The sequence below is a fragment of the Syngnathoides biaculeatus genome, chromosome 14 (assembly GCF_019802595.1).
Source record: "Syngnathoides biaculeatus isolate LvHL_M chromosome 14, ASM1980259v1, whole genome shotgun sequence".
Taxonomy (NCBI): Eukaryota; Metazoa; Chordata; class Actinopteri; order Syngnathiformes; family Syngnathidae; genus Syngnathoides; species Syngnathoides biaculeatus.
In genome coordinates, this window is record NC_084653.1 from 4374282 (window position 1) to 4392362 (window position 18081).

The 18081-nt window shown below is 38.5% G+C and overlaps 1 protein-coding gene across 1 annotated transcript in view; it reads left to right on the plus strand.

The window, feature by feature from the left end:
- Positions 1–18081, plus strand: part of clasp1a (cytoplasmic linker associated protein 1a) — a 155888-nt gene that overhangs the window by 123563 nt on the left and 14244 nt on the right. The window contains exons 27-34 of the mRNA XM_061840755.1: positions 3201–3264; positions 3407–3409; positions 3510–3673; positions 3764–3842; positions 3927–4070; positions 10575–10724; positions 12112–12218; positions 17283–17430. Of these exons, the coding sequence (XP_061696739.1) occupies positions 3201–3264; positions 3407–3409; positions 3510–3673; positions 3764–3842; positions 3927–4070; positions 10575–10724; positions 12112–12218; positions 17283–17430 (859 nt within the window). The remainder of the gene's footprint in view (positions 1–3200; positions 3265–3406; positions 3410–3509; positions 3674–3763; positions 3843–3926; positions 4071–10574; positions 10725–12111; positions 12219–17282; positions 17431–18081) is intronic.

Here is an 18081-nt window from a genome sequence, read left to right on the forward strand (position 1 = left end):
AGATTAATGTACAGGATTTTCATGTACAGTGGTACCTGTACTTACAAACGTCTCTAGTAACAAAAAATTCACATCACGAAATGCCTCTTTGGAAAAATATTGTCTCTAGTTATGAAGGAAGTTCAGAATACGAAAGGAAAAAATAGGCGCTGGATTTCCTAAATTCCACCGAACGTAAACCTGTATCTTGGTTTGTGTGGTCCCATAGGGCTGCTCTCCCATTGGCTATCATAGGAGCATTTCTTGGTTTCCCATTTGATAGGAGACACGTAAATCTTTACCCATGATGTGCTTCCTGTATCTTGGTTTGTGTGGCACGATAGAGCTGCTCTCCTATTGGCTATCGCATAGTATCTTCCTGGCATCCCATTGGCTAGGTGTGACGTCAATCTTGACCTATGATGTACTTACTGTATCTTGGTTTGTGTGGCACAATAGAGCTGCTCTCTTGGACATTCAACTGTCACCAATCTTGCACAAAATACACCAAATAATGAACAATGTTATTTTTTTTTTTGTCATTGCCTGAGTTTACTCCAATAATTTGCACGAATGTAAATCATCCAGGGATGCATCTAGTACAGAGAGTAAGGTCTTACAGCCAGCCATTTACAAGTGTTTATCATTAAGGTGGAATGGGGGTCTGAAATTTTGAGGGCTCTGAAATTTTCATCATTGATGCATGTCCCCTGTGAGAGAGATAATAAAAAAAATCCATAAATCACAATGTATGATTTTTTTTAACGATTTATTTGTGTGATACAGCTGGAAATAAGTATTTGAACACCTGTCTATCAACTAGAATTCTGACCCTCAAAGACCCATTAGTCCGCCTTTAAAAGTCCTCCACTCCATGTATTATCGTGAATCAGATGCACCTTTGTGAGGTCGTTAGTTGCATAAAGACACCTCCCCACCCCATACAATCAGTAAGACTTAAACTTGTAACATGGCCAAGACCAAAGAGCTGTCCAAAGACACCAGAGACAAAATTGTACAACTCCACACAGCTGGAAAGGGCTATGGAGAAATTGCCAAGCAGCTTGGTGAAAAAAGGTCCACTGTTGGAGCAGTCATTAGAAAATGGAACAAGCGAAACATGACGGTCAATCTCAATCGGAATGGAGCCCAATGCAAGATATCACCTCGTTGCATCTCAATGATCCTTAGAAAGGTGAGGAATCAGCCCAGGACTACACGACAGGACTTGGTAACCGTAACCCTAACCAATGACCTGAGAAGAGCTGCGACCACCAAGGTAAGTAAGTTTCTTTCAGCTTGTCAGTTAGGGGTTGCCACAGCGTAACATCTCAGAATAAGGCTCATGTTTGTTTGGCACAGTTTTTTACACCGGATGCCCGTCCTGACGCAACACCTCTTGGGGAGAAGAGGCCCCAGTGAGATATGAACTAACAACCCCTGGTTTACCAAACCAATGCTCTAACCACAGAGGTATGGGTCCCCAAAGTGACTGTTGGTAGTACACTAAGATGTCATTGTTTGAAATCATGCATGGCACAAAAGGTTTAAACCAGCACGTCAATGCCCATCTTAAGTTTGCTAATGAACATTTGGATGATACAGAGGAGTCATGGGAGAAAGTTTTATGGTCAGATGAGGCCAAAATGGAAGTTTTTGGTCATAATTCCACTAACCGTGTTTGGAGGAAGATGAACCTTGAAGCATGGGGGTGGTAGCATCATGCTTCGGGGGTGTTTTTCTGCACATGGGACAGGATGACTGCAGTGTATTAAGGAGAGGATGACTGCGGCCATGTATTGTGAGATTTTGGGGAACAACCTCTTTCCCTCAGTCAGAGCATTGAAGATGGGTCGTGGTTGGGTTTCTCAACATGATAATGACCCGAAGCACACAGCCAGGAAAACCAAGTAAGAACCATATCAAGGTTCTGGTGTGGACTAGCCAGTCTCCAGACCTAAACTCAACAGAAAATCTTTGGAGGGATATGAAACTCTGTGTTTCTCAGCGACAGCTCAGAAACCTGTCTGTTCTCGAGAAGATCTTTATTGAGGAGTGGGCCAAAATCTCTCCTGCAGTGTGTGCAAACAACTACAGGAAACGTTTGACCTCTGTAATTGTAAAAAAAGACTATTGTACCAAATATTAACATTGGTTTTCTCAGGTGTTCAAGTACTTATTTGCAGCTGTATCACACAAATAAATCGTTAAAAAAATCATACATTGTGGTTTCTCTCTCTCACAGTAGGCATGCACCTACGATGAAAATTTCAGACCCCTCCATGATTTCTAAGTGGGAGAACTTGCAATATAGCAGGGTGTTGAAATACTTATTTTCCTCACTGTACTACTCCTCACATTCTGTATCAAAATACTATTTTTTTTTCTCTTGTTCCAGCTCCCCCACTCATTATTTCCCCTTCTTAAATTTCAGAGAAAACACTGAGAGATAAAGATTGGAGGTAACTCACTGACTAGCTTGTTAGTTCTGCAGGGATGAACGGATTTCCGACTTTTTCAGACCAAAATGATCATTCTCAAGATAAGCGCAAATCCATTGGGAAAATTTCAGGGGGTGGGGGGGGTGGTATCATGCGCCTGCCTCTCGGTGGTGGGCTCCGAGCTACAAGTTCAGCTGAGTGCTAGCACAAGCACGACTATCATATGCCGTTCTAACTTGCTCAGTAGAGTAAATATTTGCATTTTGCAACATAAACATTGAAACTTGTTTGCCGCAGATTACTCGATTGGACAACAGATTTATACAGTATAACGATCCAATCGTGTTAGTGGTTAATCGAATTTCACCATTGCCATGTACATGTGTTCTCAGTTCTCAGAAATCGCAGTGTAACGTGTTAGTTAACCAAGGAATGGCACGTGGGACTTAGATACCGCGAACTGAGATACCGTATGTTCAAAGTTTTACGATGGCGAAAGTGTTACAAAAAAAGGATGAAGATCGAGCGAGGGCAGTTGACAAGGATGCTGGAATCAAAAACTGTTTCAGACGGGCATGGCTTGAAAAATGTGTAACCCTGTAGATAGGACCGAAAACGGTATCAACATGTCTAACCGAACACATACAAAAAGTGGACATTCCCGGCAAAGTGCTGTGCACTCTGTGTTCCGATAGGAGCAAAAAATATCCAGGAGGAATCTTGGATTTATGTAATAATTTAGTTGATTGATGCCTAGTTTTGTTTTATTTTTTTATGCAGCCGAGTGGAGCTGAAGAGACTTTGTGAAATCTTCACAAGAATGTTTGCAGATCCACATAGCAAGGTGAAATGTTTCAAATGCATTTGATGCATTATTTATTTTCTCAACTTTATTATTGTTTTCTGATGACAATATTTTTCTCATCTGGAACTAATGTATTATATGTCTCATTGCATGGCCTGCGTTGCTGTGGATTTGATAACAGAGAGTAAGTTTGTTCTAACCCATTAACATAGCATTGCCTGAATATGACTGTCGTCAAAGTAACCGATATTGCTTTAATTCCTGAACATTTTACTTGGCTTCAGGTGTTCAGCATGTTCCTAGAGACCTTAGTGGATTTTGTCACTGTACATCGCGACGACTTGCAGGACTGGCTGTTTGTCCTTCTCACGCAACTGCTAAAGAAGATGGGAGCAGACCTACTTGGCTCAGTCCAAGCTAAAGTCCAAAAGGCCCTGGATATCACAAGGTCTTCATTTATGCACGCCCAACGTGAAATCTGCTATCATAATTATCCAAATATTGTGCACAACAGTTGACAACTATTCATTTTTTTCAGGGAGTCTTTCCCATTTGACCAACAGTTCAATATATTGATGAGATTCATTGTCGATCAGACACAGACACCAAACCTCAAGGTATTGTAGAAATAGAAAATTTAATTGAATTGATTAGTGCACTTCACTGTGCACCATAACTGAACGGTGCTTATTACCTTATAGGTAAAGGTTGCGATTTTGAAGTATATTGAGTCTTTGGCACGGCAGATGGACCCAACAGACTTTGTCAACTCCAGTGAGACTCGCCTGGCTGTATCACGTATCATCACCTGGACCACTGAACCCAAAAGCTCAGATGTCAGAAAGGTAGGCTGTTTTCCATTTCAAAGATGATCTCAGTTAAAAATTGGGAATTGTGTTTAGTGTAAACACTTTTAAATATCTATGTTGAAGATGTTGTGGGAATTAAGAATAGCACATCAAACAGTAAGAGGGAGGATTGTATTGTAACATTTCATCGACGTAAATGTTGATACCACTTTTGCCGAATAAAAAGGCCATTCTTCTCTTGCATAAAGTTACTTACTCTGCCAAAACAATGTTGTTGATTCTTAAAGGAGAGAGTTATTTTTCATCTTCAATGAGGAAAATAAGTATTTGAACAGCTTGCCATTTTGCAAGTTTTCCCAATTTGAAATCATGGAAGGGTCTGAAAATTTTCATCTTACGTGTATGTCCACGGTGAGACATAATCTAAAACAAAATCAGGAAATCACGAGTTATCCATCCATCAATTTTCTACTGCTTTTCTACTGATTGACTCGCAGGGGAAGTAGCTTAAGCAGGGATACCCAGACTTCCCTTTCACCGGCCACTTCTTCCAGCTCTTCTGGAGGGATCCCGAGGTGTTCCCAGACCAGCTTCGAGACACACAGCAGAACCCTCACTCTCAACAAAGGCTGTCCGTTCTTGTTGAAGACTTCGATAATCCTTGTATTTTTTTTCATTGAGCGACCTTTGTCAAAAATTGTTCTGACACGATCGGTGTTCAACCGTTCTGTGCCTGTGGTTAGTTAACTAGTCAGACTCCGCGTCATTCCTGTCCGAAAATCCATCCAAATATTTATCATTATTTACAGCCACAGGTTCAAATCTGGACGGATGTATTCCTCCATCTTCCCGATCAACCGATACTGCTATTTCTTCATCAGATAAGGATAAATCCAAGAAATCAGCACTGTCCGTGATTGTTTGGGCACAGGAGACGTCACTTCCTGTTTTTTATGTCATGTGACTCGCCAAAATGGCGGCGCCCGTGAAAATTCATTATTGCCAATAAAAATCTTTCAAAACACCTTTAAAAATATTGGATTAACGTCAAATTATCAAGGTACAGTACATATGACATGACCTATTGTATTAAGGCTTTTCATTGTTCAGATGAATATTCCTTTAAGGATAGAGGTGGAAATGTGTTGACTGGTGCCAGTAGTGTGCTAAATAGATGGAAAAATACTTTGATAGGTTGATGAATGAAGAAAATGAGAGAAGGAAGAGTAGAATAGACACGTGTGAATGGCCAGGAAGTGGGAATTATTAGTAAGGGGAAGTTAGAACTAAAGAGCACTAAAGAGGATTGAAAATGAAAAGGCAATTGGTCCTGATGACATACCTGTGGAGGTACGGAAGCAATTCAGAGGTGGTTGTGACGTTTTTGATCAAATTATTCAACAGAATACTAGTGGGCAAGAAGATGCCTGAAGAAGCCCCCAAAGCATGATGCTAGCACCTCTATGCTTCACAGACGGGATGGTGTTCTTGAGATGGAACTCATTCGTGTTCCTCCAAACACGATATGTAGAATTCTGACCAAAAAGTTCAATTTTGGTCTCATCTGACCATAAAACCTTCTCTCGTGACTCCTCTGTATTATCCAAATGATCATTGGCAAACTTAAGACGGGCCTTGACATGTGCTGATTTCAGCAGGGGAACCTTCCGTGCCATGCCTGATTTCAAACCATGACGTCTTAGTGTATTACCAACAGTTACCTTGGAAACGGTGGTCCCAGCTCTATTCAGGTCATTGACCAAGTCCTGTCGTATAGTCCTGGGCTAATTCCTCATCTTTCTTGGGATCATTGAGACCTCACGGGGTGATATCTTGCATGGGGCTCCACTCCGATTGCGATTGACTGTCATGTTTAGCTATTTGATCTTAGCCATGTTAGTAGTTGGAGTCTTACTGATTGTGTGGGGTGGACATAGGTCTTTATGCAGCTAACCACCTCAAGCAGGTGGTTATAATTTAAAATAATAGGTGGAGTGTCAGTTGACACATCTTTTAGGGCCAGAATTTTTGCTGATTACCAGGTATTCAAATACTTATTGCAGTAGTCACATAGAAATAACATTTTTAAAACATCATACATTGTGATTACTGGACTTTTTTTGGGGGGGGGCTCTCACAGTGGATATGCATCTAGCATGAATATTTTAGACCATTACATGATTTCAAAGTGGGAGAACGTGCAAAACCGCACAGTGTTCTTATACTTACTTTCCTCACCGTGAAAGAGTTTGCATGTTTCCTTGTAACGTTTGACACGAATTTGTCAAAATACCCCAGTGATCAATATTTTGGAGAATATTTCTTTTCATGTGTAAATTAGCCCTCTTCCCGCTTCCATACTGATTTGGCAATGGTAAATCTGGCTTTCATTAAAATGATGTGTAGTGAGCTGTATCTCACCAGCCTGTTCCAGCCAGTATTTACCCAGCTCCTCATTCGACTCATTCACCAGTGATTGTTTGCAGTGGCTGGGCAATTTATTTTAGTTGCAGCAACAATGTGGAGTACAAAATGTGAAAAATAAGCCAGTGCATTAAGTTTGTAGACGACAATGGAGGTGTTTTATGATTCCTTGTGGCGACACAACAGATGCGTTTTCAGAAAGAGGCAAAAAGATGTACCTGTTATGTAAAGTGTTGAATTAACAAATCTCGTTAATTCCACACTTGGGTGGTTGAGTGGTTGATGGGTGCTTAGAGACTTCACAGATCCCAAAATGTATATATAAACAATAATGAGATCACAGCAAACCGACAAAGTTGAACAGCTGTCATTTGCTGCTCGTGGGCTCGCGGATAGGGTGGGTCTTTTGGCAAAATATTCCTGCTACCGCAAGTACAGTTGGCGCCTGCAGTTGTTATGGTTATATTTTATTTTTTTCATTGACACACCAGCTACCTAAGTAAAATAAAACTGTCAATTGTGTGCCTTTTTGTATTACGTATTATTATTTTTTAAACTTCTATTGTTCAGTTAGGTGTCACTCATGGGGTAGTGGTACATACGCCAGACTTGATGCATGCAGCGTGGAATCGATTCCCTCTTGGTGTTATGTGCCCAGCAACTGACTGGCAACCAATTCAGGGTGTACTCTGCCTTTCGCCCAAGGTTAGCTGGGATCAGCTCCAGCGCTCCTGCAACCTTTGTGAGGATAAGCAGTTTGGAGAATGGAATTGGGAAAAAGAATCACCTACATGGCCTTGAAAAACGACAATACTCACAGATTCTGTTTGCTCACAACCCCCCCGAATCAGATAGCTCCAGAACTCCAACACCTGACAAATGCACTATATTTGAAAACCAAAGGCCAAGTCCGAAACATTGGCGTTCTGATAGATTCCGACGTGACTTGAACAGTTAGTAAAATCAAGCACAAAAACACATCTAGAGTGTGAAGGGTTGTATGTGTCAAGCAGACCTGGAAAAGCTCATCCATGCTTTTATCACAAATAGACTTGACTATTGTAATGGTCTTCTGACTAGGCTCCCCTAAAAGAGCATTAAACAGCTGCAGCACATTCAGAATGCTGAAGCTCAGGTTCTGACCAGAAATAAGAGGTCAGAGTATATAACTCCAATTCTAAAGTCCTTGCACTGGCTTCCAGTCAGTTTTAGAATGTTTTGCTATTGGTCTTTAAATCAAAACGGTTGAGGTCCTGAATACATGAAAAAGGCTTACCCTGTCAAGCTCTGGGATCGACTCACTCAGGTAAAATAATTGAGCGCAAATTCCAAAGCAAACATGGTGAATCAGCATTTAGCTATTATGATGCACACAAATGGAAAAAGTTACCAATAGAGGCGATGTCAGCCCCAAGTGTGAATGTTTTTAAATCCAGGTTGAAAACTCTTTTTTTTTTCCCTCCTGCTTTTTAGAGTATTTCCAATTTTAATTATATTTTTTTACACTATGCACTGTTATAATTCTAGTTTTTAAAAAATCTTTATATTTTTGTCATTTTTATTGTTTCTTCCTGTTTTAAATGTTTTATCTCTTTGTATTAAGATCATTTTAATCATGTAAAGCACATTGACCATGAAATGCACTATACAGATAAATTCATTTTGCTCTGCTATCATGATAGTTTTGGGGGGAAAAATCATAAAAAGTTATTGTGACAGCAAAAACAAAATCCTTTACAATTGCAAGAAGGAAATTTTAGGTAGGCAGTCAAATTTTTAAGGACTATTTGTCACCTAGGTCACAGCCCCTGCACGGCTTGGATCACACTTTGTGGCAGCTGTTAAGATGTCTTCATTTTGTGTTTTGTTCGAAATTATCTTTCCTCCTCATTAGTTTATAATTTTAAGTTACATACTTCTTAAAAATGACTCCAGTTAATAGAGGTTATCAATCAAGGCACAAACTAAAGCAATTTATTCATGTACAACAATACACAAAGCCCTCTGAAGAGCTCCATGAACAACTAGTGTGCTTTCAGCTATACCATACTGCAAATAAATTAACATGGCAGAATTAATAAAAATAAAAATTGCCAAACTATAAACTCATTATTTATTTCCCCGAAAACATTCAGGTTGCCATATTCACTAAGAAATTTTATTGTAGAGTTGTGTTGCTCTTAAGATGTCTTTCAACTGTTTTTTTTTTCTTTTTTTTTTTTTTTTTCATTTTTAGGGAACACTGTATCACTGTATCATACTTTATATTGGACTAACCCATGTCTATAGGGGAAAGAAACGGTGCAATATTCAATCCAATTCATCCAAGTATCACAGTGGAAGACTCGTTTCTTTTTGTAATGCCAATTATGCCTTGCCACTGTGCCCCAGACCCTACATAACTGGGTGAGTGAGGAACTAGCTGGTGGAGTCACTGCTACAGCCTTACTGTCCATTGAGGGCAACCTGGGAGAAAGGTGTAAGCAGGTAGAACCAGCTCCAATGCACGACAAATATCCAATTTCTTGCCTGCGCCGTGCCTAACCAACATTCTAAAGACTACGTGAAACTGCGTGTAGCATCTCTAATTTACCTGTGCTGATTACACTGTAGCTGATATGCTTTAATAATGTACTGAGAATTTGAGTTTGTGCTTTTTGAATTGTTCACTCACCAAACAATTTTTTCATGCAACCTGGAAATGAATAATATGAGTGCCTTCATTTCTAATTAATTGACCTAGATGTCAGATATACTGTACAAATATGCTTGGGAAGGCCAGTGTTGGAACTCACTAACTGCATCCTTTTGCCTGTCTTCAATTCTAATAACTGTATTCATCGACAAATGTATGTACAGGATGTCCCATAATTCTCCATACATGGGAAAAATTACAGACGTTTCTTCACATAAACCATTCTTATTCATATAGTATGCTCTATGGCTTCGATAATATTCTGACTGTACATCTTCGACCACATCTTGCTTGATCGAAAACACTTCCTGTTTTTTTTAACACAACCATAGGTTTTTCCAGTGTTGTGTGTGAGACTTGTCCCATGTTTTCTGTTAAATGTGCTCACGACCATACAACTATATGCTGAACCGGCCATCAGGATGATTTCAATTAATTGCTCTTTATTCGAATGCATTCTTTGGGTTATCTGAAATATAAAGAAATACATGTTAGAACCATTAATGTAATGTATTATGTCTTCTATGAATGGAGACGTATGAGACACCCTGTACTTTGTGTTGAAATGCATGTACCAAATGACCGAGCTGATGGACAATTTGCCTAAGAAACCATACCAACATGGTTTGGGTTTTTAATTGTGGGGAGATCCAACGACCAGAGATAACTTCATAATTTTATCATTGTGCACGTATTGGTAGCCATAGTGTACCAAACAGTCCTGCCCAGCATTATTGTGACTTTAAGATCAAACCTGCACAATAAATATACGAAACCTAAATATTATACATATTGTTATTAGTATTATTAGTAGGAGTAGTTGTTTTATATATTTATATATTTATATAAGTTTGTTTTATACTGGCCAACAGAGTACTGATGTCAAAGAAGAAACACAAAATATAAACAATATTGCTGAATAAGCAACTGTGAAATATGTCAAATTAAACAATACCCACTACCCTAGTGTTCTGCACATTGCAAATTCCTCACTGGTTGTTGTACCAGCTTGTCTCCATAAACACATTCTGCTGCTTTACTTAGCCAAGAGTATTCCCTTGAAATTTGACCCCATATCACACACATTTAAACAATAAAACAATGTTAGTAATACGCTATTTTTCCCTTTTCTGATTTAAACTTTGACTTTCACAGTGTCAACAGGTTTTCTTTACAGACAAAGCCATAATCTTTCATGAAGATGTTGACTGTCTTGGCTGCCTGGCTTTCAAATTTGCTTTGACCTCTGAATGTGACATCTCCATTGTATATCAGTTTTGAAAATATTTTGTCTTCTGTCTCGTAATAAATTTTTAGTTTTGGTGGGTTTTTTTGTTTTTATTTTATTTTATTTTTTTGGAAGGGTCAATGTACTTCTGGCTCATACAACACATATGCTCCATGTGTCTCACTGCCTCTAGGCAGCCCAGGTGGTGCTGATATCATTGTTTGAGCTGAACACACCGGAGTTTACTATGCTGCTGGGAGCTCTGCCCAAGACGTTCCAGGATGGCGCCACCAAATTATTGCACAACCACTTGAAGAACTCTAGTAATGCCGGTAGCAGTGTGGTAAGTTGATTGAATACAGACAATAAAATATCTTTTTTTTTTTTTTACAGTAAATGAAGCTCAAATGAACTCATGTTGTTGTTAATCATTGAATTAAACTGAGCTTTAATTTTTTACATTCAGGCAACATTTGAATGACCACGAGTATGCTGTATTATTCTTGCTGAGATCAAATTTAGCACTATTTGTTATTTACTGTAATTTCTCGTGTAAAAAGCACACCCATATATAATTAGCATCCCTAAAGTTGACATCAAAATTCTGGAAAACCCTTCTACCTATGTATAATGCACTTTTATGGTGTATAATTTTGCTTTTGTCCATATGATGATGACAAAGTATTATAATTTTTTAAAATATTTTTATTTTATATATATTTATTGGTAGGCCCCGTAGCTCAGTGGTTAGAGCACTGGTTTGGTAAACCAGGGGTTGTGGGTATCCCACTGGGGCCTCCACTCCCTGAGAAGGGTTGCGTCAGGAAGGGCATCCGGCGTAAAAATTGTGCCAAACAATTACGTGTGTTCATCTGAGATGACACGCTGTGGCGACCCCGAAAGGGACAAGCCGAAAGGAAAACAACATTTTATATATATTTATTTATATATATTTTTTATATTCTGAAGTTAAGCACTTTATTTGAACATGTTTTCCTTTTATATACTTTCTCTTATTTTGAAATTCACAGCCGTGCTTTTATTTAGTAAATGAGCAAACAGTTGTGCACGTTTGATTCTACAGCCAGAATTTGTGAGATGGGTACAATTCTTGAAAGAAAACATGAAGGGCTAGGCGTAACACTTTTTACTTTAACGGGATTCAAATTAAGGAATCAAAAACTTCAGAAAAAAACATTTACATAAAACATAATGATAAAGAAATTAATATAGGTTGATATTCAGCGATCAGTCATATTAAAAAAAAATTACAAATTTTCCCAGGTTATGTAAATTTATGAGCACAACTGTACATATATGCTGTCACACATATGTACCCCCATCATATTGGAATGAAATCGTTGGCCACACCTTTTCTATAACCACAATGTTACAGTGCCATATTGGAGTGAAAGTGTCCACCTTTCTCATAACCACTAGCAGGCAGTGTACAGTTATAAAATATGAAAACATTTTTCCACATTTACCCATATACTGTTGTACAATGTGAAATCGACTTGTCAGTATTTGGGGGGATAAAATGCCCATTATGCATGAGAAATTATGGTAATCCCTCAAGAAAAAAACTAAATTCCATCTCCTCAGCACATATTTTGTGTTTCACACCACACATAAACAAGTCACGCACATAAAGGGGGAAAAAAACAAAATGACAGTTTTTATCAGTTTTCACAATTGCTTTTTTTTTTTTTTTTTTATGGCCTTTTTAGGGATCACCAAGCAACTTCATTGGGCGTGTGCCACCTCGCCACACACCCAATCGAACCAGCCCACTCACCTCTCCTACTAACTGCTCACATGGAGGAATGTCTCCAAGGTACAGTAAAGAGCCATCTGCTTGCAATACACCACCATTTTCGAGTGCATGCCTGGCAATTAGCCATCTAAATACAACTTCCATGTGTTCTCTGTCTCACAACATAAGTTACTCGTATGTTACTAAGTTCCTGACATTTTTTTTGGCACATCCCTATTCACCTGTTTTACATCCAACACGAAAAAAAAAGCCTCTTTTAGCTACTGAATGATGAGTAGTGTGTGTACTGTTCTGGACATTTGGAAATGTTTATGGTTTCATGTAGGGTTGCAACTCTCAAATCCTTTTGTATGAGACTATCATACTAAAAATGGTCTTGAATAATCAACTATTCAGAACAATTATATTTTTGTATGCTTAAAAAACTATTATGAATACACAAGAAGAAGTAAGCCATTTTACTTAAAAATGACTAACCAATGTTTTTTTTCATTTTTAAATAATCAAGCATTTTATTTCTCACACTGAGCAGCAAACTGTTTTCTTCACTAGAAATATTTTCAGTCAGGCAAGAAAAAAAACTTCAGTTTAAACTTCTTACTTTACTTCTTAGCATTTTTAGCATTTCTTGTAGGTATAAAAAAACACAAGTCATTAATTAATAATGGCATAAGGAGCCTGATGATCAACTTCACTTGATCAGCTTGCATGGATGTGACATAATAATACAGTTGATTTGTGGCAGTGGATTTATTAGCTTTAACCAGAGTGACTAAAGTAAAGTGAAGATGAAAATGAAGACCTATCTTGTCTTCATACATTTTCTTCACAGACCTTGACAGTCAATGATTTTTTTTCTTTCACTTAGATTATTTCAACTCAAAATGTAGCTACTTGCAGATACAATCAAAGGATATTAGCCATTATATCAATATAAATATGTAATGAATACATTATATTTATTTAGTGTCAAATGGTAATGCTTAATGTTATAGGCTTTGGTTCGAATAGTAATTTTCAATTTTAAAAGTTCTCAAACCTCTTACAATCTGTTATTGTCGTTGATCTGCTGATGACGCAACATCATTTCAAGTACATGCTGTAGAAATTGATACAAAACACACCACTTTAGATTTCTGTTTAGCCCTTTTACAAACAAACCAGTCGGGTCTAAATTACTTGTTGTCCTCTGATGATTCATCTTAAGTAACAAAATTTATTGTCCTTTAAAATTTAACTCAACAAAAACCATTTCAGTGATTTATTATAAATCCATTCAACAAAATTCAATATTGTGATTTTACCTGTACAGCATAAAACATTTTACCTGAACCAGAATCAACTTTATTGGCCAGGTGTGGCCAGTACAGTGAAGTAGATTTGTTTCATACAGTTCACATCTCAAACTTGGAATTAGCAGCTCATTCAATTGCAACTAAACCTTTTTTAAATGCTAAGAAGCCAATAAAGATATTTTCATCTGGGTTCGATTATTGTCATTGAACTATAAAGTCATTTTTTTTTTTTTTTTGGATAGGGGCGGAAATGATTCTCTTTGTGTAATATTTTCATCTAAAGTATATCTTTGGTTTTACTAAAGACTGGTTCATTTTTGACATTTCTTTATCTGCACACTTATTTTTTCCTCTTTCTCCTATTAACACCACCACCCTCCCACCTTGTTTTGTCTTGCGGTCTCCTCTTTTTGTTTGATTCCATTTTCTCGCCGCTGTCTGTCCGTCCTTCCCTCCCAACCGCGCTATGGCAACAGCCGGTTATGGGGTTGGGGTGTCGACGGTCTGTCAAAGCAACCCCTTGCCCCTACTCCTCTTCCTCCGCCTAACTCCACCCATGCTGCCCCTTCTTTCAGGGTCCTACGCAGAGCACACTCACCCAGGTAATTAGGTGGCATGGGAAAGAAAAGAGATGAAGCTCCCAGATCCAATGTCATTTGGCATCTCAGTTTATAGCTGATTACATATTACATAGCACCGCTGACTGAGAAACTGATGCATTACTTCATTTACTCACTGGATAATTTTTCTGTGTGAAAACAACAAGCTACTAAGGGCCTGATTTACAAAGATCCCCAATAGCGGATGCTAAATTGCGTTTTTGCCCACACAAATTGGACATGCTGTTGGTGGTCATGTTGCAGGGGATTTTACCAAGAAGTAGCAGGCACGGAACTGCAGATCAAATCACTGAAACAGATTGCACATACCGTTGCTAAAAGGTGTTAAACGGTCTGAAAAACTAAACAGTGGTTATGAGACAAGAGTTTAAAAAAAAAAAAAAAAAATCTTCCTGGAAAACTGTGGCATAACATCATGTGTTTTTTTCATTGTCGCAGGAGACTTTGACCATTTAAACTTCAAGTCTGTCCTGCTTGAATTTTTTTAAGAATGTAAACTTTCCATTTGGAGAAACTTAATAACATTTAACATTTGATGGTATAACCCCCATTTGCAAAAACTGTCAAGCCTGTGACCCACCAACATGACCACAATGTTGCATTTTTCATGACAATTGCTTTTCCAGGCATTCACTCTCTTTCAGTTTTTGCTTGTTTTGCTCCTCTTTAGAAGGTAATACGCGTACTTTAATGCCGTAAGGCTGGTGATTGACTTGGGCTGTCTAAGACCTTCTACTTTTTCCCCCTCATGAAGTCCTTTGTTGTGCTGGCAGTGTGTTTTGTGTCATTGTCTTGTTGCCCGATGAAACTTCTTCTGATTAGTTGAATGCCTTTTTCTTTAAAGTGCCAGACAAAGAGTTTGTCAACCTCTACAGGGCAGGGGTAATGGTATCAGAATCCATTGTTTGAAGAAAACATTATCATTTGATTTTCCAAAAACGTAAAGAGATAAGCCAAAAACGTTTTACAGCTAAGTTTTGTGAACTAATGATATTAAGAGTAACCTCAAGCAAAGTGATGGAAAGGTCAAATTTTGGAGAAAGAAGGATCTTCTTGTGATCCAAAACACATGAGCCCATCTGTGAAGCATATTGGAACTAATGTAATGACTTTGCCTTGCATGGCTGGTTCTGGAATGGGTTTACTAGTCTTTATTACTCATGATGGTAGCAGCCGAATAAATTCTGAAATTTACAAAAATGCTTTCATCTGGACAGTTTACAGCAAAACATATACAAACTAACCGTGAGAAGCTTCATCAACGTCCAAGACAATGACCCAGAACAGAAAGCCAACACAACAAATGACTTCATAAGGGGGAAAAGTGGAATTTCAGGCTTAGTCACTCACCAGACCTTAACCCAATAGAGCATGCATTTTACCTCCTGAAGAGGAGACAAAAGGAAGAAACCCTCAGAAACAAAGAAGAACTGAAAATGGCTGTAGTAAAGGCCTGGAAAAGCATTTCAAATGAAGAAAGCAACAGTGTGGTGAAGTCATTGGGTCGCAGTTTTGGGGTAGTTATTGCCAGTAATGGTTTTGCCACGAAAGAGTCACTGATGGTGTAGCGGTACGCGTGCCTAACTTTGTTGTGGGTACTGTGGATTCAATTCCTGCTCAATGATGGTGTCAATTTGTGCCGCGTAACTGGCGGCCAATTCAAGGTGTAGTCCGCTTTTCGCTTGAAGTTAACTGGGATAGGCTCCAGCACTCCTGCGACACTTGTGAGGATAAGTGGCTTTGAAAAATTCATGTATGGCTGGGTTATGCCACCAAATATTAAATCTTACTCACTTTGTTAGTATAATCATGTCTGTTCAAATACTTTCGCTCATTTGAAAAGTTGGTGGGTTCAAACAGAAGCTGCTCTGTCCTGAGTTATTTAATATGTTCCTGAATTCATTCATTCATCTTCCATTCCGGTTATTCTCACTAGGGTTGCAGGCATGCTGGAACCAATCCCAGCTATCTTTGGGCGACTCACGCAGGCACGTAGAAAACATGTAAACGCTAAACTAGTCGTGCCAAGATTTTAACCACGGTCCGCAGAACTGTGAAGCAAATGTGCAAACCATATGCCCACCATATTCTGAAACACAAATACTGTACCTTCAGTATACAACAAAAACAAGGTAATAGACCTCGCCATTCCATTAATTTTGGAGGGGAGTGTACATCTTCCATCAAGTGGGTAAAGCATTTCACAGGCTTTACTTCCTCAGGCAACTGTGCCAATCTTGTTCCCCTAACATCTGCTGATAAACCTGTACAGATCCAGCATGGCAAGCCTCCTGACAAATGGAGGGGAAAAATTCAAAAGAAAATCCACTAAAAGGTGAATCCACAGGTGTCAAACTATGAGTAAACAGGAGACAAATGACAACAGGGAGCACAAGAGACCTGCAGTTGACGGTGAAAGCAGGTGAATGTAGACAATTATTAGAACCAAAAAGGAGCACTCCCACCATGGACACTCATTTTTCTACTCCTTTCCACAGGACAAAGTCTAGAAAAAAGGCTTCTACTACTAAGCTGTCAAATGCATCTTACCTCCCCACAAACACAACTAAGATATGTACATTATTATCTTCAGCTGTCCCCTACCTGATTGGGAAACATCACGCTACTACCATATCTTAATATGATCATTCTTCAAAATGTGAATGCACTGGTACTTCTACATGCAAAATTAATTTGTTCCGGAAATAACGTGAATTTTTCGTAAGTAGAAGTGCTTTTTACGTTAATAGATCTGGACCAAGGCCCATGAGTTTCACACATGTGACATGTGTCCAAACATATGATGTGAAGAAGAAGTTTAGTTCAGCAGAAAAGAGCCAGAGACTATATAAAGACGCAAAATCAGCTAGTGCAATTTGTCTTGGGTTTGAAAAATCAAATTGTGTGTGTGTTAAATTCATGTATCTCTCTGTATATTCTTCCCTTAATGCACAAAATAAACTGTTCAGAAATTCAGGCACCTGGTTGTTAGATCTGGTTCCACACATGTTTCCATGTGCAATCAATTTGGCACCCGTTTTTTATGCACAAACCTCTTAGTAAATCAGGCCCTCTATAAATTTATACTAACACACCACACTTTTGAAAATTATGTTCAATCGTTGCAAAGGTTATTTGTATGATGAAGAAAGAAACATAATTATGCATAAATTACATGTGGTTTTATTTTTTTTCTTACTTTGTGATAGTGTGATGGAGTATGACACTGAGAACATGAACGCGGACGACATTTACAGCTCACTACGTGGTGTCACTGAGGCCATCCAGAGCTTTAGCTACCGCAGCCAGGAGGACCTGAATGAGTCAATAAGACGGGAGGGCAAGAGAGATGATGCAGTGAGTCACAATATTTTGCACAGGAAAATTATTTTTCATTCATTTTTAGTGTAAGCAAACAGAGCACAGCAGCAGCCCAATTTATCCGCTAATTATCTGTTGCATTTATGTGCACTCTATTTATTTTTACCATAATTTCTCATGTATAATGCGCACCCCTCCCACACACTCACAAAAAGTTGAAAGTCAATACTGAGTATTATACATAGGTATAGTGAAAATACAGGATGCACTGAATCCACGATAGGTGAGCCGTGAAGTAGAGAGGGATTACTGTACTTTCATTCCAATATGCCACCCCCAGCAAGAGGTTGTGAAAAAGGTGTAGCCTGCACTTTGATATGACAGGAGTACGTATGACTGCATATATGTACAATATAGTTGTGCTCATGAGTTTACATACCGAGATTTTTTAATATGACTGACCATCAATTTTTTAACAGTGCTTTTCTGAAATGTTTAACCGTTTAATTTGAATCTCATTAAAATAAAATAAAAAGTGTTTCCCCTGGTCCTTCATATTTTCTTTAAAGAAATATACAGTACCTATCTTGAAAATTTTCCTGCGTAATCGAACGTATGAGGATAACTGTGTTTCCTCATTCACTAATTACAAAGTAGAAATAGACCTGTGAGTTTCACAATAAGAGC